Consider the following 26815-nt stretch of genomic DNA (forward strand, 5'->3'; position numbering starts at 1 on the left):
ACCAGTGTCTGTGTGGTTCAACGGTTGACCAGAGTAGAGCCCGGAGCGGTTCACTCCCTGACCAGTGTCTGTGTGGTTCAACGGTTGACCAGAGTAGAGCCCGAAGCGGTTCACTCCCTGACCAGTGTCGGTGTGGTTCAACGGTTGACCAGAGTAGAACCCGGAGCGGTTCACTCCCTGACCAGTGTCGGTGTGGTTCAATGGTTGACCAGAGTAGAGCCCGGAGCGGTTCACTCCCTGACCAGTGTCGGTATGGTTCAACGGTTGACCAGAGTAGAGCCCGGAGCGGTTCACTCCCTGACCAGTGTCGGTGTGGTTCAACGGTTGACCAGAGTAGAGCCCGGAGTGGTTCACTCCCTGACCAGTGTCGGAGGACATTCTTGTGCTGTGATACAAGCGGGCAGAAAGGCAGGCAGGCATGGCGCCATGTGAAACCTGTCACACAGTGACACAGAGTACAGAACAGCCGGTCTGTCCTCTCACTGGTCAGCAGCATAAACAACCCTGCCTGCCAATCTATCAACAACTACCAGGCCTGGATAGTAAAGGAAACATATCCTATCCTATGCTCAGAGTTGGATATAATATGGTGTGGTATGACATAGCATAGGCCAATATGTTATGATAATGATCTAGTATAATATAGTCGAAATGGCTTGATAGCCCCAGGTCAGTGTCAGAGGAAAGAGCCAGTCTAGCTGACTCATTGAGGTTTTGTGCTTACGGTGCACTTTGGGCTCAATAGGCATCCCACAGCAGTGTCAGCAGCACCGATGATGTGCCTCTAGTATCCCGTCACACTACCTTCACATCTAAAAAAGGACATCATCATGGAGTCCCCATAACAAACCCATCACCCATCAACACCACACCTGGTTCACAGTGCCTGGGAGAGACCAGCAGCATCCATGTGGAACTATACTGCACTAACATCACTTCAGATCAGAACACACACAGTCCTGTTGCCTCATTGATTCATGGCTTCAGTGCCCCATTGGGGAACAGGCAGGTGGATTGAGCTCTGTGACACACGTGACACCCTGAGTACAGGACCAACCCATGACAGAGACTGAGCACAATGCAGTCACACACACACACACACACACACACACACACACACACACACACACACACACACACACACACACACACACACACACACACACACACACACACACACACACACACACACACACACACACACACACACACACACACTCTCATTACCATCACCAGTGCATTTGCATCTGGCCTCAGGAACCTGAAGGCAAATTTCCTGAAATGGCTCTTTATCTAATGGGACAATGAACGACTATCCAGCTGCCATTAATCTAATTTATCAAATCAAATAACAACTCCACAAGGAGGGAGAGAGGGAAAGATGGAGAGAAGGAGCAAGAAAAAAAATAATGAAAAAGAGGAGAGAGAGGTAGAGAGGAGAGAGACGGGAGAAAGTTGTGAAGAGAGAAGGAGAGCGTGTGTCCTCTGATAACACTCCTACCCGTCCGTCCCTGCCACTGTGTTTACAACAACCCTCTCCGGACAGCAGAGCCCTGTGAGACCCAGAGACACAACCAGGCACAACGTGGATGGGAGGGAAGAGCAGAGGCAACACTGGGTTCATTCTGCTGATGAATGATTGGCTGGGTAGAAATTCACCTCAGAGAGCAGAGCGCACTTCCTGGAACAGACGGACACTGTGCCCAGATGAGGCCTAGCAGAGAACACCAATGAATTCTATAAAAAGACATGGATTCATCCAACACACAGTCCTGATAGTTTTCCGAATGGTAGTGCAGGGGGAGGCAGGTAGCCTAGTGGTTAGAGGAGGGGGAGGCAGGTAGCCTAGTGGTTGGAGGAGGGGAGGCAGGTAGCCTAGTGGTTAGAGGAGGGGAGGCAGGTAGCCTAGTGGTTAGAGGAGGGGAGGCAGGTAGCCTAGTGGTTAGAGGAGGGGGAGGCAGGTAGCCTAGTGGTTAGAGGAGGGGGAGGCAGGTAGCCTAGTGGTTAGAGGAGGGGAGGCAGGTAGCCTAGTGGTTAGAGGAGGGGGAGGCAGGTAGCCTAGTGGTTAGAGGAGGGAAGGCAGGTAGCCTAGTGGTTAGAGGAGGGGGAGGCAGGTAGCCTAGTGGTTAGAGGAGGGGGAGGCAGGTAGCCTAGTGGTTAGAGGAGGGGGAGGCAGGTAGCCTAGTGGTTAGAGGAGGGGGAGGCAGGTAGCCTAGTGGTTAGAGGAGGGGAGGCAGGTAGCCTAGTGGTTAGAGGAGGGGAGGGTTAGCCTAGTGGTTAGAGGAGGGGGAGGCAGGTAGCCTAGTGGTTAGAGGAGGGGAGGCAGGTAGCCTAGTGGTTAGAGGAGAGGGAGGCAGGTAGCCTAGTGGTTAGAGGAGGGGAAGGCAGGTAGCCTAGTGGTTAGAGGAGGGGGAGGCAGGTAGCCTAGTGGTTAGAGGAGGGGAGGCAGGTAGCCTAGTGGTTAGAGGAGGGGAGGCAGGTAGCCTAGTGGTTAGAGGAGGGGGAGGCAGGTAGCCTAGTGGTTAGAGGAGGGGGAGGCAGGTAGCCTAGTGGTTAGAGGAGGGGGAGGCAGGTAGCCTAGTGGTTAGAGGAGGGGGAGGCAGGTAGCCTAGTGGTTAGAGGAGAGGGAGGCAGGTAGCCTAGTGGTTAGAGGAGAGGGAGGCAGGTAGCCTAGAGTTAGAGCGTTGGGCCATTAACCGAAAGGTGTCTAGATCGAATCCCTGAGCGAACAATGTACAAATCTGTCGTTCTGCCCCTGAACAAGGCAGTTAACCCACTGTTCCTAGGCCGTCATTGTAAATAAGAATTTGTTCTTAACTGACTTGCAGAGTTAAATAAAGGTTCAAATAAAATAAAATTAGTGTGTCTGGAGTCGTTCGGCAAAAAGGTGCAATTAAAGGATTAATGGTGTTCAATGTGAGAGCGCCCATTCAGCCATCTCACTGGGGAATTGGACAGGGGGGCATATTCTCATGAACTTAACAGGCATTAACGTCTTTGTCTTGGGATGAAAGCACTGAACAGAGCACAACACCCATACTGTACACACTCTCCTTTCATCTGAGAGGAGAGAGTCATTTTACTGTCAAGGATGTGGACTGAGGACTTCATTAAGAATGCGTCTAATTATGATAGATGTGTATTCCTCCTCCATCCCTCCATTGACTAAGAAAGGGTGTAATACATGCAAATATAATGGTTTGGCCTGGCTCTGGATATCCAACCAGAACTGAAGGCTCTGTCCCGATATGCAGCTCCCAGGTGTCTCTACACGCTAATTACCTCAAGGTTTAATTTACACAGCGCTGCAATTTGTCGGCATTAGAGAATCACAGATCGTGAGGAGGGGAATGGGACACACACACACAGACACACACGCCTGGAGACTCCATTCCCAGAGAAAGCTGGCATCGGCATGCATACTTCACTAAGCTCATGGCTGAGACAAACTAAGTTAACTGATATAAGCTGGAGTGGATGCTGGTGTCCACTGTGTTATGCAACAGCCCTTCGAGCTAGAAGACAAGTCCTTTGTTGCTCCGTTACAGTAAAGCTTGTACGCCAAGCAGTGAGAAGTAGAGCAACACTGTAACTATGACAAGGAAGAGAAGCCAACATCATTATGTGAGATGGCCAACATTGGATTCCTATGGACACAGACTGATGGGAGACTGTCTGAGAGAGAGTTCCGTCCCTCCTGGTTTGGGTTGGAGGGAAGCGTCTTTAACCTGCCTTTGTTCCACACAAAGGAGTTATCCTCTCCCCTCCATAGGCATGGAGGCCCTGCTGCCTGCAGCCACACAAAGGCAGGCAGGATCACATGACTTGCTGCTGATCAGTCAGCAGGCAGGCTGGCACAGCAGACAGACAGCCCAGCTTGCTCCTCACAATTACACACTCAACTCTGCCTCTGTCACAGTCACTCACACAACACATCTCTACATAATGGAGCAAGGGAGGATCCAGCATCACAGAGATAGAGGCTTCATGCACACACACACACACACACACACACACACACACACACACACACACACACACACACACACACACACACACACACACACACACACACACACACACACACACACACACACACACACACACACACACACACACACACATATATATGAGAGCATGCACAAATACAAAGACACAAAAACCCCAGCACTACCAAACAAGTACACACACTATCTGATGCACAGTGAATGAGGAATGGGGAGTTACAGAGAAATCAAATATCCCAACTGAATGAATAAAAAAATAAACTTTAGACTCTCTAAATATTGCGACCTATAAAAACCAATCAAAAAACAAACAAAAAAAACAACAACAAAAAAATCGATCAATGATAGGAATCTCATTTCCCTAACCAAATTAAACTCCTGACTCGCTGCCAGGCCCAATTGTTACTGGACTTTTAGATACATTTTTTGGCACAGCTTCCTCCTTCAAATATCCCTCCTTCATGGTGAATTGGCAGAGTGGTGTATTAGAACCAGGGCAAACCTCAAATAGCTCAGCCAGGTGTGCAGAGGAGCACAGTCAGATTACCGCTAGGAGCATCTGACAAACACCTGGCCTGTTTCAGTCTCTCCTTCTATCCCTCTAAGACTAGGGGGTTACAGTCAGTGGTACATTGCGGTCATGCTTATTCTCTGCAGTATCTGTCCAGGGTCTAACATATTGATGTGGTTCCTGTTGGTTTCTTTTCCAGGTATTGTATGATGACGTGTGTTCATCTGTGTCAGGAATTAACTCTGTGCCCCTACTCCCACCATCACTAAGGAGAGCAAGTAGCCTAACTAACCTCAGTTCTATGAGAGAGAGAGGGAGAGAAAGAGAGAGAGAGAGAGAGAGAGAGAGAGAGAGAGAGAGAGAGAGAGAGAAAGAAAGAAAGAAAGCGAGAGAGAGAAAGCGAGAGAGAGAGAGAGAGAGAGAGAAAGCGAGAGAGAGAAAGCGAGAGAGAGAAAGCGAGAGAGAGAAAGCGAGAGAGAGAGAGAAAGCGAGAGAGAGCGAGAGAGAGAGAGAGAGAGAGCGAGAGAGAAAGCGAGAGAGAGAGAGAGAGAGAGAGAGAGAGAGAGAGAGAGAGAGAGAGAGAGAGAGAGAGAGAGCGAGAGAGAGAGAGCGAGAGAGAGAAAGCGAGAGAGAGAAAGCGAGAGAGAGAAAGAGAGAGAGAGAGAGAGAGGAGAGAGAGCGAGAGAGAGAGAGAAAGCGAGAGAGAGAGAGAAAGCGAGAGAGAGAGAGAAAGCGAGAGAGAGAGAGAGAGAAAGTAAGAGAGAGCGAGAAAGCGAGAGAGAGAGCGAGAGAAAGCGAGAGAAAGCGAGAGAGAGCGAGGGAGAGAGAGAAAGCGAGAGAGAGAGAGAGAGAGAGAGAGAGAAAGCGAGAGAGAGAGAAAGCGAGAGAGAGAGAGAAAGCGAGAGAGAGAGAGAAAGCTAGAGAGAGAGAGAGCGAGTGAGAGAGAGCGAGAAAGCGAGAAAGCGAGAGAGAGAGAGAGAAAGCGAGAGAGAGAGAGAAAGCGAGAGAAGAGAGAAAGCGAGAGAGAGAGCGAGAAAGCGAGAGAGAAAGCGAGAGAGAGAGAAAGCGAGAGAGAGAGCGAGAGAGAGAGCGAGAGAGAGAGTGAGAGAGTGAGAGAGAGAGCGAGAGAGAGAGCGAGAGAGTGAAAAAGCGAGAGAGAGAAAGCGAGAGAGAGCGAGAGAGCGAGAACGCGAGAGCGAGAACGCGAGAGAGAGAAAGCGAGAGAGAGAGAGAGAAAGCGAGAGAGCGAGAGAGCGAAAAAGCGGAGAGAGGAAGCGAGAGAGAGCAAGAGAGAGCGAGAGAGAGCGAGAGAGAGCGAGAGAGAGCGAGAGAGAGCGAGAGAGAGCGAGAGAAAGCGAGAGAGAGCGAGAGAAAGCGAGAGAGAGTGAGAGAGAGAACGCGAGAGAGAGAGAGAGAACGCGAGAGAGAGTGAGAGAAAGCGAGAGAGAGAGAGAGAGAGAAAGCGAGAGAGAGAGAGAGAGAGAAAGCGAGAGAGAGAGAGAGAGAGAGAGAAAGCGAGAGAGAGAGAGAGAGAGAAAGCGAGAGAGAGAGAGAGAGAGAAAGCGAGAGAGAGAGAGAGAAAGCAAGAGAGAGAGAGAGAAAGCGAGAGAGAGAGAGAGAAAGCGAGAGAGAGAGAGAGAAAGCGAGAGAGAGAGCGAGAAAGCGAGAGAGCGAGAGAGCGAAAAAGCGGAGAGAGAAAGCGAGAGAGAGCGAGAGAGAAAGCGAGAGAGAGCGAGAGAGAGCGAGAGAGAGCGAGAGAGAGCGAGAGAGCGAGCGAGAGAGAGCGAGAGAGAGCGAGAGAGAGCGAGAGAGAGAGAGAGCGAGAGAGAGCGAGAGAGAGCGAGAGAGAGCGAGAGAGAGCGAGAGAGAGCGAGAGAGAGCGAGAGAAAGCGAGAGAAAGCGAGAGAAAGCGAGAGAAAGCGAGAGAAAGCGAGAGAGAGTGAGAGAAAGTGAGAGAGAGTGAGAGATCACTCAGGAGACTGGTAGAGTGCAACATGGTGGTTCAGTATCATTCACAGATTAATTACTGAGAAAGTAAGGTGTCATGACTCATATGTGATTCAGGGGAATAGACTGGAATTGTGTATATAGAGATATATATAGAGATATATATATATATATATATATATATATGTGTTCCCTTGTCTCTCTTGTTGTGTTGTTTTCTATTTTTAATCCCAGGCCCCCGTCCCCGCAGGAGGCCTTTTTGCCTTTTGGTTGGTCATCATTAGGGATAAGAATTTGTTGCCTAGTTAAATAAAGTTTAAAAATATATAATGCTGTACAAAAGTTGTTCCGTATTATATTTAACTGTAAAAGGCAGGCCTATTATTGCTTCAGATACAAACAGTTTGTAAGTGTTTGGGTTTTTATTAGCTTCTGCAATCTGTATTGAAATGAGAGGTAAAAGGGTCTAACGTTTGCCTGCATAATGGCCAAATAAAACAATGTCTGATCGTTACATAACCCTATCCTTGACTGCTAGTTTTCACCTCTCCATGGTGAGCTGCCAATGATCCTCATAGAATATAATACATCAAATAGACTCACCCAGAAGTTGTTCTTGAAGAACGCCATCTTCACTCAGAGAGTTTTATAGGGATCTGTAATTACGTGAGAGGGGAGGAAACCATTAGAGACAGGACAGAAACGAGGCGACAGCCCTCAGCTCTCCTCTGTATCAGTGACCAGAGTCAGCCGGTGGCACTGAACCAACATTCACTCCAATAATGAGACAACTCTACATATTAATTGTTGTTTTCCCTGTGCTGAATTGCAATTGATCTCTAGCTGTGGGCTGAATCGCCCCTTGTACAGACACTGTAACAATAAATTGGGCTACGTGAAAAGCCTCCTCTCAGGCCCAAAAACAGACACAGAGACACTTTAGTGTATAAAGAATAAAGTAGAAACTTCTGTTGCGGTCTTATTAAAAACAAGCTGATGTAGGCAAGGCAACAATAGATACAGTTTAATGAAGACCAGTGTCCTGAGGGGACAGCCAGGGGTTAACAGTTCACTTCAAAGAGACTGAGAGGCTGACACAGGGAGGGGAGGGAAGAGAGAGAGAGAGAGAGAGAGAGAGCGAGGCAAGAGAGAGAGAGAGAGCGAGGCAAGAGAGAGAGAGAGGGCGAGGCAAGAGAGAGAGAGAGAGCGAGGCAAGAGAGAGAGAGAGAGCGAGGCAAGAGAGAGAGAGAGAGCGAGGCAAGAGGGATAGAGCGAGGCAAGAGGGATAGAGCGAGGCAAGAGGGATAGAGCGAGGCAAGACGGAGAGAGCGAGGCAAGACGGAGAGAGCGGGGAAGACGGAGAGAGCGGGGGAAGACGGAGAGAGCGGGGAAGACGGAGAGAGCGGGGAAGACGGAGAGCGGGGAAGACGGAGAGAGCGGGGAAGACGGAGAGAGCTGGGGGAAGACGGAGAGAGCGGGGGAAGACGGAGAGAGCTGGGGGAAGACGGAGAGAGCGGGGAAGACGGAGAGAGCTGGGGGAAGACGGAGAGAGCGGGGAAGACGGAGAGAGCGGGGAAGACGGAGAGTGGGGGAAGACGGAGAGAGCGGGGAAGACGGAGAGAGCTGGGGGAAGACGGAGAGAGCGGGGGAAGACGGAGAGAGCTGGGGGAAGACGGAGAGAGCGGGGGAAGACGGAGAGAGCTGGGGGAAGACGGAGAGAGCGGGGGAAGACGGAGAGAGCGGGGGAAGACGGAGAGCGGGGGAAGACGGAGAGAGCGAGGGAAGACCGAGAGAAGACCGAGAGAGAAAGAGAGAGAGCCACCAAGGAGAGTGTGCCCTATCAAGATTAATAAAGATCTCCACAGTGTGATCACTCAGTCTGTCTGTGTGTGCAGTTTAGAGCTGAGAGGCTACGCTATGGGTCTCTAGCCAATAGCCATATCTCTAATACCATCCCCCAGAGCCACCTCCCAGAAGGTATACTAAGGTAAGGTCACACACAAAGAGCCTCCACAACACAATGAATCAACAGGAACCTTGGTCTCTTCTCTGACTGTGAAGTGAGAATTGCGGCTATGGACTTCTATGGGAAGGGATTATGGGCTTCTATGGGAAGGGACTATGGGAGGCAGGAGGAAACATAGCAACAGCTGCACATACACCCTCTGACCCCCTATAGCGTTTCTCCACCCACCCACACTGCTGTGGGGGATTTAATTCCTGCTCAAGTAGCTCCTAACTCTCTGCTCATCATGAATAATAGTAGCCAGAAGAGATTCCAAGCACATAGCAAAGGTGAATGACTCTGAGCGCGTACAAGTGAGTGTGTGTGCATGAGTGTGAGGACCCTGCAGTCCCAGTGTTTCACCCAGGGCAGGCCTGGTTGTGGGTTCCTATTATTCTGTTGAGAGGAGAGAGGGCTTTATCTTTGCTGGCACAGAGGAGCGACCTGGCGTTCGACAGGGGAACACACACGAAAAGATCTCTCTCTCACACACACACACACCCCGTTAATTAACTCAGCGCTAGAAGTCGTTTGGCAGCATGGCTCAGGGCTGAAAGTGAGACGCTGCAGCCAGCTACCAAGTACCCACTCTGTTCTACGCAACACAGACCCAGGGTGATAGAGAAGAGGAGACGTAGCAGTGATGGAATCAGTAAGACAGAGGGATCACACAGGGCTGCTGGCTTCACACAGGGCTGCTGAGGAGAGACTGATGAGTGGCTAGAATAGATGACATTCAGCTACCTTGATCAGGATTCAACCTGACCTTTACAGAAATCACACCTCTACAAAGACTACAACAGTGTTGTGCATTGGGATTCCTCTGGTTAATTAATATCCAAAATAACTGAGGCTGAAGCGGATCATGGTGGGCTGCTGTGGAAGTTGCTGTGGTGGAACCATCTGGTACATGCTGAGTCACTGAGAGTCACAGAGGGTCAGAGCGAGAGAGAGAAGCATTCTCCACAGCCGAGAGCCTCAACAGATGTGGGTGGACTGATAAGGAATATGATTTTAAAAAGCACATAACAAAAAATATATATATATATTTTCGGGTAAAGTAATGGAAAGCACCCAGGAATACCTTGTGGGTTAAAGGATACACTTGACTGGACACAATAATAGGCTAGCCAGCTTGGCCTAACATTTGTTCCTTTCGGTGTCTTTACAGCTCAGTATTAGTGAGTTTATACAGTAATGCGTCGTGTTACCTCCTCCCTGGACTGGGCTGGGCTTCTGCCGGTTCCTCTGCTGATTGTGAGAGAATGGCAGACAGGCTAGTGGTGGTTTAGTCTAGGACCATAGCCAGGGCTGTGCTAGGCTATCACCAGCACACAGCAGTGGAGAAGAAGCCATATCAGCACAGAGCCCAGGCTCTAGTCTAGATGACCTGCCATGACAAACTAGGACTTTAAAAAAAGAATACATTTCCAGTCCCCCCCACCAACTGTCCCTTCCTCTTGTTTTGCCAGTCAATAACTGCCATCTCTCCACCCATATTCAGCCTCCCTCTCTTTTCACTGTGATGGAGGTCATTGGAGTGGGGCTACTGGCAGATTCTTCTCTCTGGATTGACAGTTCAGCAGAGGCTCCTGCATGCTCCTTATATCCCCACACCACCCTCTTTCAGCTCGTCTCTGTCAGGGCATGAGGCTGGGAGGGAATTGACTTACTCCCACAGCCATCTTCATTGACAAGTGGCAAACCCAGAGATCTACCTCCTCCATCTTGGAAAAGGGAGAAAATGGGTAAAAGTAATGACACGTCGAAGAATCGATTGAAGATGGTCTGCTAGGGTCTTAACGGTCCCATGTGTCACTGGCAGCAGAGGAAGTCAAGAAGAACCGAAAGAAAGGGTGGGTAGGTGGAGGATGAAACAAGAGAAAAGTAAGAGAAGGCTTTAAAAAAATGTTTTACCTTTATTTAACCAGGCAAGTCAGCTAAGAACACATTCTTATTTTCAATGACGGCCTGGGAACAGTGGGTTAACTGCCTGTTTAGGGGCAGAACGACAGATTTGTACCTTGTCAGCTCGGGGGTTTGAACTCGCAACCTTCCGATTACTAGTCCAACGCTCTAACCACTAGGCTACCCTGCCGCCTTTGACAGGGAACAAACTGCGACGAGGTGAACGAGAAATGGAAGAGAACTGAAGAGAGAGCAACCACCAATCAACACACTCTCCTACACTAAATAACAGAGATACCGCAGTAGAGCTCTAAAATGCATGTGATGATAGCAGTGACCTTTAGATAAATCCTCTCTCTGAGGTCTAACACATCTATAATGTGTCTCGCCAAACTTTCGTAACTGTAGGTGTTTTCCAAGGACAGCAACAGGGAGAGCTCCTGTGTAGCTAGTCAGTCACACAGTCCTTCATCAAACCTGATGTGGCAGGTAGCGGAGCAGAGGTAATTCCGTCAGACCCATTTTGCAGTGCCCACTACCCACAGAAAATCTATGTACAGTGTGTGCAAATCTAGAAGAGTAGGGAGGTATAAGTGAATAAATAGGCCATGGATGCAAAATAATTACAATTTAGCATTAACACCGGAATGACAGATGTTCACATGATGATGTGCAAGTAGAGATACTGGGGTGCAAAAGAGCAGGAGGGTAAGTAACAATATGGGGATAAGGTAGTTGGGTGTGCTATTTACAGATTGGCTGTGTACAGGTACAGTGATTGGTAAGCTGCTCTGACAGCTGATGCTTAAGACTATAAGACTCCAGCGATTTTTGCAATTCGTTCCAGTCATTGGCAGCAGGGAACTGGAAGGAAAGGCGGCCAAAGGAAGTGTTGGCTTTGGGGATAACCAGTGAAATATACCTGCTGGAGCACGTGCTAGGGGTGAGTGTTGCTATGGTGACCAGGGAGCTAAGATAAGGCGGGGCTTTAACTAGCAAAGACTTATTGATGACTTGGAGCCAGTGGGTTTGGCAACGAATATGTAGTGAGGGCCAGCCAACGAGAGCATACAGGTCACAGTGGTGGGTAGTATATGGGGCTTTGGTGACAAAACGGATGGCACTGTGATAAACTACATCCAGTTTGCTGAGTAGAGTGTTGGAGGCTCTTTTGTAAATGACATCGCCGAAGTCAAGGATCGGTAGGATAGTCAGTTTTACGAGGGTATGTTTGGCAGCATGAGTGAAGGAGGCTTTGTTGTGAAATAGGAAGCCAATTCTAGATTTAATTTTGGATTGGAGATGCTTCATCTGAGTCTGGAAGGAGAGTTTACAGTCTAACCAGACACCTAGGTATTTGTAGGTGTCCACATATTCTAAGTCAGAACTGTCCAGAGTAGTGATGCAAGTCGGGCGGGAGGGTACGGGCAGCAATTGGTTGAAGAGCATGCATTTAGTTTTACAAGCATTTAAAAGCAGTTGAAGGCCTCGGAAGGAGTGTTGTATGGCATTGAAGCTCATTTGGAGGTTTGTTAGCACAGTGTCCAAAGAAAGGCTGGACGTATACAGAATGGTGTCGTCTGCGTAGAGGTGGATCAGAGAATCACAAGCAGCAAGTGCGACTTCATTGATATATACAGAGAAAAGAGTCGGCCCAAGAATTGAACCCTGTGGTACCCCCATAGAGATAGCCAGAGGTCCGGACAACAGGCCCTCCGATTTGACACACTGAACTCCATCTGAGAAGCAGTTGTTGAGCCAGGCAAGGCAGTCATTTGAGAAGCCAAGGCTATTAAGTATGCCGATAAGAATGTGGTGTTTGACAGAGTCGAAAGCCTTGACCAGGTCAATGAAGACGGCTGCACAGTATTGTCTGTTATCGATGGCGGTTATGATATCGTTTTGGACCTTGAGCATGGCTGAGGTGCACCCATGACCAGCTCGGAAACCAGATTCCATAGTGCGATTCAAAATGGTCGTTGATCTGCTTGTTAACTTGGCTTTCGAAGATTTTAGAAAAGGCAGGGCAGGATGGATATAGGTTTGTAACAGTTTTGGTCTAGAGTGCCTCCCCTTTGAAGAGGGGGATGACCGCGGCAGTTTTCCCATCTTTGGGGATCTCAGACGATACGAAAGAGAGTCGCGTAATAGGGGTTGCAACAATTTTAGAAAGAGAGGGTCCAGATTGTCTAGCACAGCTGATTTGTAGGGATCCATATTTTTCAGCTCTTTCAGAACATCAGCTGTCTGGATTTTGGTGAAGGAGAAGGGGGGGGGGGGAACTTGGGGCAAGTTACTGCAGGGGGTGCTGAGATGTTGGCCGGGGTGGGGGTAGCCAGATGGAAAGCATGGCCAGCCGTAGAAAAATGCTTATTGAAATGATCAATTATTGTTGTTTTATCGGTGGTGACAATGTTTCCTACCATCAGTACAGTAGGCAGCTGGGAGGAGGTGCTCTTATTCTCCATGGACTTTACAGTGTCCCAAAACTGTTTGGAATTAGTGCTACAGGATGCAAACTTCTGTTTTAAAAAGCTAGCTTTCCTAACTGACTGAGTGTATTGGTTCCTGACTTCCCTGAAAAGTTGCATATCGCTGGGGCTATTCGATGCTAATGCAGAACGCCACAGGATGTTTTTGTGCTGGTCAAGGGCAGGCAAGTCTGGGGTGAACCAAGGGCTATATCTGTTAGTTCTACATTTTTTGAATGGGGCATGCTTATTTAAGATGGAGAGGAAAGCACTTTTAAAGACCAACCAGGCATCCTCTACTGACGGGATGAGGTCAATATCCTTCCAGGATACCCGGGCCAGGTCGATTAAAAAGGCCTGATCGTTGAAGTGTTTTAGGGAGCGTTTGACCACGGACCCATTACGCACGCAGGCAAGGATCGCTGAGATCCTGGTTGATGACGGCGGAGGTATATTTAGAGGGCAAGTTGGTCAGAATGATATCTAAGAGGGTGCCCATGGTTACGGATTTAGGGTTGAACCTGGTAGGTTCCTTGATAATTTGTGTGAGGCTGAGGGCATCTAGCTTAGATTGTAGGACGGCCGGGGTGTTAAGCATGTCCCAGTTTAGGTAACCTAACATTACGAACTCTGAAGATCGATGGGGGGGCAATCAATTCACATATGGTGTGCAGGGCACAGCTGGGGGTCTATAACAAGTGGCAACTGTGAGAGACTTGTTTCCGAAAAGGTGGATTTTTAAAAGTAGAAGCTCAAATTGTTTTGGCACTGACCTGGACAGTATGACAGAGCTCTGCAGGCTCTCTCTGCAGTAGATTGCAACTCCGCCTTCTTGGCAGTTCTATCTTGTCGGAAAATGTTATAGTTAGGAATGGAAATTTCAGGATTTTTGGTGGCCTTCCTAAGCTAGGCTTCAGACACAGCTAGGACATATGGGTTGGTGAAGTGTACTAAAGCAGTGAATAAAACAAGCGTAGGGAGGAGACTTCTAATGTTAACATGCATGAAACCAAGGCTTTTACGGTTACAGAAGTCAACAAATGAGAGTGCCTGGGGAAAGGGAGTGGAGATAGGCGCTGCAGGGCCTGGGTTAACTTCTACAACACCAGAGGAACAGAGGAGGAGTAGGATAAGGGTACGGCTAAAGGCTATAAGAACTGGTCGTCTAGAGCATTCGGAACAGAGAGTATAAGGAGCAGATTTCTGGGCACGGAAGAATAGATTCAAAGCATAATGTACAGACAAGGGTATGTTAAGATGTAGCCTACATGCAATCATTGATTGCCCTATTCACTAGCTTGATGTAATGTGGTGTTGCTGTATCAATTCTGACATCATCACTAGAACACCATCAAGCTGTACACACACGAACAAACCTATGCTTGTGTAAAATGCACTCTCCCTCCTCTACCCAGGCAGCAGCAGAATCATATGGCAGAACCAAAGTATGCTCTCCTCCCTGCCCTTCCATTGGAGCTGAATGTGTTGTTGTCCCTATAGCATATCGTAGGGTCCAGGACAGTCTAAGACACTGAGCCAGCCTGCCAGGCATCACTTCCAGCACAGACAGACCCGCCACTGAGCAGAGCATGACATCATGGTGAGTACTGGCAGTCCATTCAGAATGAATGGATGTCTGTGTAGAAGGCATCAAGGGCGTAACAGAACATTTTTTTAAACACACAAATCAATACATTTGCATAGTCCAGCTGCTAATTGAGACCTGAAAAAAAAATATATATAGATCCAAATGTCTACACAAGAAAGCTCTCTCTCTCAGCTCCTTCACAGTGTTTTATTTTGGGTCACTATGTGCTTTTGGGCGACCCAGATAAGAAACATAATTGATAACACGAGGTGCTGAACAACATCAGAGCTCTCCTCCTTTTCTACTGCAACACAAACAGCAACATCCATATTATATGGAATTACGCTAAATAGATTTGACATCACAGTAGTCAGCCACCATGTCAACAACATGTGATGCATTTCGACACGATTTGGTAATCCTAATATTGAGCTCCCCTTAGTTATCACTGGTCCACTTAGCACAGCTTGAAGTGGACCAGTAACCCAGAATAGAGAGAGGTCTGTTCCTGCAGCCAGCAGCCATCCCCATGGTGGATACTGGTGGCCAGTGAGCTCCATCTGCTAGAGACCCTATGCTTAGCAGCATGGCCAGCGGCTGCAAAGGCCCTGCCTCCTGCCTCCCGGCTCTGCCCTGCTTGGCAAGATCAAAGGGAGGCCACGGCTAGCGGCTCCGTAGCCTACATTACAGGCAGGGGATCTCCATAATTAATTAATACAGCATACAGTATCACAATACTGTGTGGGTGAGCTGAGAAGGGAGCGAGAGGGAGCCAGCTAAATCATGAGGACAGAAAATCCTTAAAGGGATACTTCGGGAATTTTGGCAATGAGGCCCTTTATCTATTTCCCCAGTCAGATGAACTCTGACTCTGGGGAAGTACATAAAGGGCCTCCTTGCCAAAATTCCGAAGTATCCCTTTCAGGATCAATTGAGAGGCTTCTTTTCCCCGGTGACATAAAATGTGTGATTTGAGTGCTCTGATTGCAGAGCGGAGTAGGCCCCCCGATATTGATGTGGTATTTTCCTTGCAGGCTGAGGCGGACGGCTTTGCATGAAGGCTATGATCAGAATTTGAGCTAATCAACAGCACAACACAGAGAGACACACAGTCATTTCAAATCTAAATGCAAAGTAGGACTCTTCCTCCCTCTGAATTTGCCTTTCTGCTTTCCCTCCTTGCTGCTCCCTGAACAGAGACACAACTGAAGCCTGCGGCAATGATAGCCCAGTCCAACACCATCCATCACCTAGCCTCGCCTCAGCCCCTGAAAGGCTGCGATGCGTCTCTGTTCGGTTCTGGGAGGAGAGCTAGCAGGGACCTGATGAGGGCAGCGGGTAGAGAGAGTGGCTGCTGAGGTGCCAGCCTGAACCCAGATCAACAGGCTGATGGGGGTCAAAGCAAAGCTTCCTCTGTTCAGCTCTGTGTTATCTCCAGCATTAAGGGCCTACCTGCTGCTGCCTGAGAGACCTGCTGGGGCCAGCAGCAGCAAGCAGCACTCAACTCACCTCTCCAGAAAAGCTGGATGGTTATGGCTTCAGATGCAGAGGTTCTCAGACTAAAGGGATGTTTTTACTGGCTTCAATAGGTCCGGTTTCTAATCAGGTACATCAACCCACCCATATTTCCCACCATGATTATCAAGTGAATTTCTGCCTCTGGTCAAACTAAAGCTGATAGAAATCTCCAAAATGAAAAGCTAACTAAGACAGAAAGGTAGATCGAGTTTTCAGAGTGCAACTCATAAATAAACATTTCTTAGCTGATTTTGTATGTTTGCCCACTGACAAGGAAATGATCAGTCTATAATTTTAATGGTAGGTTTATTTGAACAGTGACTACTCACTGTAACTACTCAAGAAGTCAACTGGCAAGAGGCCATGAAGTTAATACATATTTCTTCATATAATTGAAACCTCTCCACTTTACATCTCTTCATTCCCAGTCCCACCCATATGGAGCGATTTCAGTGCCAATAGAAATTGTATTTGAATTATTTTGTATTAGATTTTCATATTTTAAATTTGTAATGCACAGATTGAATCATTGAATTTGTAAATTGAACTTGCATTTCATGATTTTGAATTTAATTGAATATCGAATTCACTTTCAAATTCAGTTTAAATTAAATTCAATATTCAAATTCAACATTTATATAGGCCTATTCAGTTTCAATACGGTAGATATTGCATTCATTGTCTGTGTATCAAGTTCACAAACTATCATTTCAAGGTTGTCAAAGTTTCATATATTCAACTTCTCAGATGGATTCCGATTCATGTTTCAAATTCAGATTCAAAACCAGGGACAACAAACATGCTGATACTTTGCCAGCCAGGAAAGGGAGAGGGGAATAGATAGAATCAAACGCTGGTTGTGGTAAACAGAAACTTACGGAGGTTTCTGAAGCCAATGTGGCATATTGAATTTATTTTCTTACAATGAATTTGGCTCTAGCATTTGAACCGTTTTGGCTATAAGTTATTATGACCCCATTCCTGAAAGCTAAGACTCCGGAGCCTTCTGTTCCCCTCTATGATGTTTACAGGCTACATTAGAAGGCAGCGTCACAAAAAAAACTACATTTGACCCACATAAGAATATAGTTGAAATGCCTGTCATACCCCTTCTGATGATACCCTTCCACTCCCTATTTAATTTTGCTCGTGACTGACTGGGTTCGTACCAGGTCTCTTGCACGTCACAAGACTCTGTTAGCCCACTTAGCTAAAGCCTATAGGGAGAAGTTCAGGAAGTTCATGTAAAGGACAACCCGCTGCTTGCTTAACAAGTAAAGCTTCCCCCTGATTCAGCTCATACCAAGACTCGAACTCAAGACGTCTGCCTCGTAAACACGCATGGCCACCATCCTTAAGCATTCTAATCCACAACGCTACTGAAAAAAAATCCTTTGTCAATTGCGCAAGGAGCGACACTTCAGGCCGATGAGTGAGTTTCACAGATCCCCATGTGTTACATTCCCCCCCTTAACTTTTTATGGCTGCAGGGGCAGTATTGAGTAGCTTGGATGAAAGGTACCCATGGTAAATGGCCAGCTCCTCAGTCATAGTTGCTAATATTTGCATATTATTAGTATTGGATAGGAAACACTGAAGTTTCTAAAACTGTTTGAATTATGTCTGTGAGTATAACAGAACTCATGTAGCAGGCAAAAACCTGAGAAATTCCACTTCCTGTTTTTTTTCTGGAGGTGGCAGATATATGTAAATAACATTCTAAGGATTGATTCAGTACATCATTTGACATGGTTTCTACTGACTGTTACGGAACTTTTGGACATTTCGTCATGTTATAGTGGACCTGCTTTGTGACTTTGGAATTGTTTACCAAGCGCGTTAACCAAAGTAGCTAATTGGACATAAATAACAGACATTTTCAAACAAATCAAGCATTTATTGTGGACCTGGGATTTCTAGGACTGCATTCTGATGAAGTTCATCAAAGATAAGGAAACATTTATCATGTATTTTCTCGTTTCTGTTGACTCCAACATGGAGGCTAATTTGGCTACTGTTCTGAGCGCCATCTCAGATTATTGCATGGGTTGCTTTTTCCGTAAACTGCTTTTGAAATCTGACACAGTGGTTGCATTAACGAGTGGTATATCTATAATTCCATGTGTATAACTTGTATTATCATCTATATTTCTGTTGAAACGATGTGGCTATGCAAAATCACTTGATGTTTTTGGAACTAGTGAATCTAACGCGCCAATGTAAACTCCGATTTTTATATATAAATATGAACAAAACATGCATGTATGGTGTAACATGAAGTCCTATGAGTGTCATCTGATGAAGATCAAATTAATCACTAACCTTGAATTATCTTTATTTTTACTTTTTGTGAATGCTATATTTTGCTGGAAAATGTCTGTGCTTATAGTGGTTTGGTGGAGACCTAACATAATCGTTTGTAGTGCTTTCACTGAAAAGCCTATTTGAAATCGGACACTTTGGTGGGATTAACAACAAGAATAGCTTTAATATAAGACACATGTATGTTTTAATTTGGCGCCCTCTATTTTCACTGGTAGTTGTCATATCAATCCCGATATAGGGATTGTAGCCATAACAGGTTAACTTACTCCACAGCGACCTCAGTGGTTGAACCATTGTAAAGGACGTCTTGCCTGAAATACGAGACGCTCTGTTCCATTTTTAGTCCATTTTTAACCCAACTAGTCTAACAAGTTTGTTTTGTGTGCAAAACTATCATTATCTGGCAAATAATGGGAGCCTCAAGGAAACAATGGGCCAGTGTGGAGGCCTGGAGGAAAATAATTGATTGTGTGGAGGCCTGGTGTAAAAGAACGGGTCGTTGTTGAGGCCTGGTGTAAAAGAACGGGTCGTTGTTGAGGCCTGGTGGAAAAGAACGGGTCGTTGTTGAGGCCTGGAGGAAAAGAACGGGTCGTTGGGGAGGCCTGGAGGAAAAGAACGGGTCGTTGGGGAGGCCTGGAGGAAAAGAACGGGTCGTTGGGGAGGCCTGGAGGAAAAGAACGGGTCGTTGAGGAGGCCTGGAGGAAAAGAACGGGTCGTTGTGGAGGCCTGGAGGAAAAGAACGGGTCGTTGTGGAGGCCTGGAGGAAAATAACGGGTTGTTGTGGAGGCCTGGAGGAAAATAACAGGTCGTTGTGGAGGCCTGGAGGAAAATAACGGGTCGGTGTGTAGGCCTGGAGGAAAAGAACGGGTCGGTGTGTAGGCCTGGAGGAAAAGAACGGGTCGGTGTGTAGGCCTGGAGGAAAAGAACGGGTCGGTGTGTAGGCCTGGAGGAAAAGAACGGGTCGGTGTGTAGGCCTGGAGGAAAAGAACGGGTCGGTGTGTAGGCCTGGAGGAAAAGAACGGGTCAGTGTGTAGGCCTGGAGGAAAAGAATGGGTCGGTGTGTAGGCCTGGAGGAAAATAATGGGTCGGTGTGTTAGAAATGCCAAGGCTATGGGCCTCCTGAGTGGCGCAGAGGTCTAAGGCACTACATCGCAGTGCAAGAGGCGTCACTACAGATCCGGGTTAGATCCCCTGAGGTGGCACACAATTGACCCAGTGTCGTCCGGATTAGGGGAGAGTTTGGCCGGCTGGGATGTCCTTGTCTCATCGCGCTCTAGCGACTCCTTGTGGCAGCCAGGTGCATGCACGGTGACTTCGGTACACCAGCTGTACAGTGTTTCCTCCGACACATTGGTATGGCTGGCTTCCAGGTTAAGCGAGCAGTGTGTCAAGAAGCAGTGCGGCTTGGTCATGTTTCGGAGGACGCACTTTTCTGGACCTTCGCCTCTCCAGAGTCTGTACGGGAGTTGCAGCGATGGGACAAGACTGTAACTACCAATTGGATATCACAAAAAGGGGTAAATAAATTAATAAATACATGCCAGGGCTGATTTTTGGTCCCACTCTGACAGCTGGTTTGAAGTCTCTGGCATGGGTAGTCATTATAAGATTATTGGTTCTGTGACTTGGATGGGTCTCTTCATGGAGGAGGTCAAAGGGGGGTGAAGTGTAACACAGGTGGTTCCGTGACCACACTCGTGTGATGAGTAACTTGTCTGAGACATGAAAAGTTGCATTGTCTGGTGCACAGGAGACCTGGGTTACAACCCCATCAGTTAAACTAACACGTCTTCATCTCTCAGCCAAGGTTGCTCATCACATAGCCTCACGAGCGACCTGATCCCACGAGCTTACATGAATGGTTCGCTACACATAGTAATCAGTCTGGTAATTACGAGGCTAACACAGTGGACTAAAACAGTGGGTTAACACAGTCTTGTGACATGCAGGAGACATGCAATATTCATTCAATTCCATTTCAAATCATGAAATACAAGTTCAATTTATGAATTCAATGATTCAATTTGTGAATTACAAATTCCCAAATATTACATTCAAATCAAATATCCTAATACAAATTATAAAATTCAAATACAATTTTTGTTGCCACTGAAATCGCTCCATACACCCACACCGTTATGACTCACTACTCTCTCACACAGCAAATTGCAAATCTGGATACAAAAACACAACATTAAATGAGCATTCATTAACCTCTCCTATAGTATTTTCATATAGCCTGGTTGGTTTCACACCAACTATTGAATAGGAGCTTATGGCATTACAACTTTGAGATGGTTAGAACACAATTGGAGAACAAGTGTCAATGTGGAATTTTACTTCCATTATCATCATTATGTTCAAAATGTTACATAGGGTATTCCATACAACGTTAAATAGAAAACCTGGCCATTTCTGGGACATCTTTGACCTTATTTAAACATCATGGTCATTCGATAAGTCTAAGGTCATTGATGTCATTGCTGTTGACATCTTGGACTAGCCCAGGAGGATATGATTCTACCAAGATGAATACATGCGATTGTATACTCATTGTATAAAAAAGTGTTTTTTTTTTAAAACCCTGACAAACACCAGTCTGAAGTGACTTTTATCCAAGTGGCTCATGATCAAAATAAACATTTTCAAAACATTCGATTTGAAGAGTCATGAGAGTCTAATTATGTTACAGTATCTTTATAATGATACATTATGCATCCATTCAATTGTTATTGTTTTTTACTCTCAAAAGGTATTAGCTGGCAGCTTTGCAAACTGAGTAGTTTTTCTAAAGTAATTAGCAATTAAGGTGACTACTTAACAAAAACAACAAGTAAAGCATAATCTATATTTCGGATAATGTAATAATATAACATTCACCAAAATCCAGTTAGTTAGAGATATTGGCAGCAAGCTCAACTCAAAAACGTTATTCGTTGTCTGCTAACGTTACTGAATTCTACATTGTCTCTTGTCATGCTGCTGAAGTCGGCATTATGCACTTCCTCGTGCTAGTTACAAACCAAGCTATTTTTCAGGACGTAGCCTAAATAATGGTTCATTACCTGTATGTATTTTCTGGAAAACCTTTATAGTACATTTTCCATCCTGGGTCATTCACCTGTCCAGCACCGGCCGTACGGTGAAGCCTGCCCAAAGAGATTTGATAGTAGGCACTAGGGCAGTGGCACAAATTCTCTGGGCAGATTTCAGTGTGCGCACAAATTCCCGCCCATCTCTATCTCTATTGGTTGACATACTTTTCAATCAAGCCTAGGGGGAAGAATGTGTTGTAGGCATAGCAACCATTTGGAGGCAGGTCTTCTAGAATTGTTATGCACCAATTGGATTACATTATTTTATGTTAACGATAACGCCCACCTGTTAGTTTGAGGCTGTATTTGCCAATGTGGGCTTCAATCAATAAGACTGACGTATTTGAAAGCCAGATTAAAGGTGGCATCCTTAATTGAAACAATAACAAAGCAGTTACCCTGCCTGTGTTTTAGTAAATCGTTTTGGTAAAGAGCTGAGGGTTGGGTCTGGAGATATGCAACCAATCTCTAATTCAAAGTGAAAGCTATGTGTGCAAGGACTGACCATCCATGATATCACAATTATAGTTTTAATCATGTTTCGAGGCTATATACACTTGCCCCCCTTCCCCAATACTTGTGTAAATATTGTAATATAAATTGTGTATTAAACTTGAGCTAAAAGGTTTCTTCTATTCTGCCATTTACTTTATGTCCGTATTCTTATTGTTGTACTATTTGTTGTAGTTGTTGCATTGAAAGAGAAGGAACCTTAAGGATTTAGTTGTATACCAGGATGATGTATACCATGCATATTCTGTACAAGAGACTTAATACAACTTGAAACTATACAGTGTTTGTTTACATGTACTTTGTTGACAAATATTGGAGCATAATATGCTCATATTTTGGGTTCTGATGGAGTACAAGAGTTGAACTAAGTTCATGTGGCATTTATAAGTTATATTCTTCAAGAACAAATTGGTATATATCATTAATTTATACATCAAAACATTTATGTAGAAACTACAGATTCTATCTTTAAAGGGGGTTTAGTCATATATTAACAACATTTCCTCATAGATAACATGTGTAACGTGATTAGTCTGATAATTCAAGATGATAAAACAAAATGTAAAACACAAACTTTTTATTTTCCCCCTTCCTTCCCTTTGACATACTGTACTTTCCTCATAAATAAAACTACATAGTAATAGATTTATACAAAAGCAACATCCAAAGGTGTTCTTCTCAAACATTACCGTTCTTAACCCAAAGAATATTGAGTCATGTAACAAAAACACACATCGGGACGAAGGGGAGACTGCTTGTATTCAGTAGGAAGATTGTCCGTGGACTGCATAGGAGCCACTGACCTACTGGACATTTGGGTGACAAAAGACCAAATGGGGCATTATTTACACACTTTCTACAGGTGTAAACACAGGGAAAAACACAGCATCGTGGTTTCATGTCACGCCAATGATAAAGCAGTCATCTGTTGCTGTGCCGATGGCTGTGGTGGTGTGGTCATTGTTCTGCAGGGATAGGGAAGGGACGTGGGGGGGGGGGGACGTGGGGGGGTGAGTCAGTGTTGGTGATGGTGAGGCTCAAGGTCTAGTCAGGGTGGCTTTTGCGGTGGTGAGCGGTCAGGTTGTAACTCTTCTCAAAGCGCCGGCCGCAGACCTCACAGGGGAACTGATAACTGCTCTCAGCGTCGTGCTTCTTCATGTGCCAGTTGAGGGAGGCCTTCTGGCGGCAGGTGAAGCCACATACCTCACACCTGGTAGAGAGGGAGAGGGATGAACACTCAAAAGGATCACTACAGATGTACAGAAATAGTGTTATATTACATATACAGGAACCATAGTAGAAGTCCTAATAATAGTGTTACTACTCTACACTGTGTGACAAACACTATGACAGAGAATACTCACTGTATCGGTTTCTCTCCGGTGTGGATGCGGCGGTGGATGAGAAGGTGGCTGTTGGTGCGGAAAGCCCGGGCACAGAACTCACAGATGAAGTCCCTCTGGTCTCAATACACAAAAGCCAAAGAGAGTAATTACATACAGTACCAGGTTCAGAGCATCTGTGGTTGCTCTGTACTGTATATGAAAATGTTAGGGACCTGAGTTCTTCCTGACTCTGCGACTGAAGAAACACAGGGCCCTACAAATATCTACTCAGACAATCATTATTTCAGCATAATGGGCAGAAGCAAAGGATGATAATAAAGAATCCTAGAAGTGAAATGTTGAGCCTCACTGCTGTGCAGCTTCTCATGCTCTTTCAGGTGCTTCTTGAAGTTGAAGGACTTTCCACAGGGAGTGTGAGAGCAGGTGAACGTCCTCTGGTGGAAGTGCTGGTACTTCATATGATGCTGAATTAAGTGTGAGATGAGATAGATTGGAGTTTTGTGTATTTTACCTTAATCAGTAAGTGGTCATCTTTAGCTATACTGCTGAACTCACATTGAGGTACTGCCGAGAGGAGAAGATCTTCCCACAGCCATCAAACTCACAAGGCAAGATTACTTTCGGTGTTGTTTTTCTGGGAACATTAAATTGGGATGACAATAAACAGATGGAAATATACAAGTGAGAAATACATAAATTAGTAATAAACAGTATTCTACATAACTTTTAATTGACAATGCACAAACCTTTTCTTTTTGCTGACAATCTGGGAAACATTGTCGGCTGGCTCCGGTTGGCTACATTGTCTAAAATCCAAACCAAATGAAAGAAAATGTATTACATTTATTGCAGAGTATGTGGTTATAAGAATTCTTTGAACCATGTTCGCTTTCATGATTTTCATCTCAATAATATTTTACTTGAAAATACATTTAATGGTTTTAATCATATAATCCAATCTGGCAAATTAAGGAAGTGTGAAAAAATACCATCAAAAGCCACCTTCTCCTTGTCCCCAACTTAATGTATCTCTCTCTTGCTGCGTTTACACAGGCAGCCCTATTCTGATATTTTTTCCTCTAATTACCCTTTTGACCAACCACAAAGATATTTTCAAATCTGATCAGAACTGATCTGATAGGTAAAAAATATCAATTTGTGAAATAAATATCAGAATTGGGCAGCCTGTGTAAACGTAACCTCTGACTGAACTGCTTTACTCTGTGTCCCCCTTCAGGTTCTCGTGTACTACAGTTACATCACTATGAAGTTCAACAAAGTGCTCATACATTTTTCCAACATGTTCATTCCCATGTATTTCCTTCTTAGATGATTAAACTGCAATTAAAACCTGCCGGGTGAAGGGACATCCTTCTCTCCAGTGATGTTGTCTGGGTTGTGCTCCTTATCATCTTCATGATCATTACATTCCATAGGTAGCCGCCTATGAAAACTTAGATCACCATGAGGTTGAGTTGATTATGATTTGAACAACAAATACATCCAAGGAGTTGTGCATGAAGCAAACTATTCAACTTTACCAATCCTCCAATGACTGCAAGGACTCTGCTGGCATTGTGTCACTTCCTGCCACTGACCCTTCCTGTGCATTCTCACTTCCTGGATGTGACCAAACAACATAGTGATGTTGAGTCAACACTGGCATTTCAGAACTAATCAGAAAATTCAAATTAATATTTCTTAATGAACCTCTTGATTTGCTCTCTCCAGAGTTTAGGGTTGTCAGGTCCATCGTCTCCTCTCCTGGCTGCTGTGCCTCCTCTTGGGCCACCACAGACCTTGCTCCACCACGAGTCCTAGTCCTTCTCACAGTAAGACGACCCCTTCCTGTGACACACTCCTTCTTGGGCTCCTTTGCTCCTATCCTCCCTTTGGACATAGTTGGACCTGCAGGGGTAATATCCCCCTCCACAATCTCTCCTTCCCTCTCTCCTGCCCCCCTCTCTTCATCACAGTCACTCTGACTAGGTTGCCATGAAAGCAGATGCCCTCCCTCACAGACATAGTGCAGACACAGTTCTGCCTCTAACACATCCGGGGGTTCTCTCATTTCCTTCCCCAGAGCACATTGGGAGAGGCCCTCCTCTGGAGAACTACAGTCCTTCGCACCTGTCTGAGGTGATAAGTGCTTTGGGCCTGTTCTCTGCTTCACTGCCTCTCCCTTTGACTGGCTTCCCTCTGTGTCAGCTGCCTGCTTCTCTCTGGCAGTGTCAGATTGGAGGGTTGGTGGGAAGGGGCACTGTTGCCCGTGGGTGTGGACCAATAGGACGAGGTGATGCAGAGATTCTCTTGATGTCACCAAGGCAGTCATATCCCCTTTCATATTGTCTAGTGGACCAAGACCAAACACAATTTTACATCATCATTCAAAAAACACAGGCTTTGTTCATACATATTCACATGAATGAAACTGTAAACGGTATGTTATGGGAACAGGTCTTTACCTGAGCATTTGGCACACACTTTAGAGAAATAGCTGAAGAGAAGAGAGTGAAAAGAAATGTAACAAAATGAATAATAGCCAACATCATATTACTCCAATGTTATAGATGTGTAATAAAGATGAGCCGTGAAGATTGTGTGCTGTTTGTTACCAGTGCCACCACCAGTCCAGTCTGGTCTGAGGCCTTACCTCTGCAGTAGGTAGTTGGCGAGCTCAGAGTGCAGAGAGAATCCCAGGTGGTTCTTCAGCTGACCCCAGCTCTGCAGGCATGACCCCAGACGCACACGAGACTTACTCCGCCGAGCGTCCAGCTCCCTGCGCCTCTGCTGTCTGATGGTGTCTGGAGTAGACTCCGACACCATGGTCAAAGGGTCATTCATCTGCTCCATCACCCTTGGCATAAACAACAAGAAAGAGGGTAGTTGTACAAAATATCTCAAAGTTAACTTCACACTGGCCATTATAATCATTGAAATACCATAAAATGTATTTGAGTGTCAAAATATGACAGGTGAAATGATTTCCCCCATCCTTTGACACCTAATAAAATACAAGAGCTGTTCAGAATGAGAGGGTAAACGGAAATGTGTGAAACGCTCACGACTACATTCATGTGAACATGTATTTTTGAAGATCACTGTGTAAATGTATGTGTTGTTTTATTTTACATTTGCTTATTCTAAAAGAGAGGTCCACCTCACCTCGTTATGTTTAGTTGACTCAGTCTTGTAAATTCTAAGGGGTCCCACCCGCCATGATTCAGTTGCCCTTTTAAGATCTAAAACGCAACCCCTGGTAGTAGATTCCAATCGACTACTGTCTGTACGATTGTGGAGTGATGTTGCCGCTAAAATACTAATAATACTGGTAAACTATAAGAAATCACACTGCCTTTCATTCATCACTCTACTCAAAGCTCTATCAATAACTACAATTGAAGAGGGAGAAATATAAACAGGAACAGAGGAAGTGGGAGGTGGCAAATTTTCTTCCCATGAACCACCACGGCAAATGTGTTACATTATAATCAGAAAGGAAGAGTCGAAGCGAGAAGGATTAAGTGGGTCAAAATCTGTAGCAGATGGCGATTTTTGTTTTGTTTTTTTCGCTCACTATG

General features: G+C 45.8%; 2 protein-coding genes across 3 annotated transcripts in view; both read right to left on the reverse strand.

The window, feature by feature from the left end:
• The window catches only part of LOC123997239 (F-BAR domain only protein 1-like), a 49026-nt gene extending 27539 nt beyond the window's left edge, over window positions 1-21487 (reverse strand). Inside the window, exons 1-2 of the mRNA XM_046301398.1 lie at window positions 21346-21487; window positions 7069-7121 (exon numbers count right to left, since the gene is read on the reverse strand). Coding sequence (XP_046157354.1) covers window positions 7069-7095 — 27 coding nt within the window. The 5' untranslated portion in view covers window positions 7096-7121; window positions 21346-21487. The remainder of the gene's footprint in view (window positions 1-7068; window positions 7122-21345) is intronic.
• A 963-nt stretch (window positions 21488-22450) lies between these two features.
• On the reverse strand, window positions 22451-26648 carry znf692 (zinc finger protein 692). Of its 2 annotated transcripts, none has more exons than XM_046300120.1 (11): window positions 26400-26648; window positions 25888-26091; window positions 25700-25731; window positions 24945-25583; window positions 24776-24854; window positions 24586-24678; window positions 23981-24040; window positions 23790-23868; window positions 23584-23698; window positions 23253-23352; window positions 22451-23098 (listed from the first exon to the last, which is right to left on the reverse strand). In XM_046300120.1, the coding sequence occupies exons 2-11, from the start codon at window positions 26085-26087 to the stop codon at window positions 22933-22935; spliced, it is 1563 nt and encodes a 520-aa protein (XP_046156076.1). In that variant the 5' UTR covers window positions 26088-26091; window positions 26400-26648; the 3' UTR covers window positions 22451-22932. The 2 variants fall into 2 exon arrangements, with proteins under 2 accessions (XP_046156076.1, XP_046156075.1); XM_046300119.1 differs by having other exon boundaries at window positions 24586-24687.
• Window positions 26649-26815: the final 167 nt, after the last annotated feature.

This window comes from Oncorhynchus gorbuscha, linkage group LG15 (genome assembly GCF_021184085.1).
Source record: "Oncorhynchus gorbuscha isolate QuinsamMale2020 ecotype Even-year linkage group LG15, OgorEven_v1.0, whole genome shotgun sequence".
In the NCBI taxonomy this organism is placed as follows: Eukaryota; Metazoa; Chordata; class Actinopteri; order Salmoniformes; family Salmonidae; genus Oncorhynchus; species Oncorhynchus gorbuscha.

Bases quoted from the DNA above. Each gene is read 5' to 3' on its own strand.
- znf692 (XM_046300119.1), bottom strand. From the start codon at position 26,087: ATGGAGCAGATGAATGACCCTTTGACCATGGTGTCGGAGTCTACTCCA. The intron at 25,584-25,699 runs GTAAAGACCTGT...TTGGTCCACTAG, and splicing joins AGTGTGTGCCAAATGCTCAG to ACAATATGAAAGGGGATATG. The intron at 23,099-23,252 runs GTGAGTATTCTC...CCTCTCTACCAG, and splicing joins ACCGGAGAGAAACCGATACA to GTGTGAGGTATGTGGCTTCA.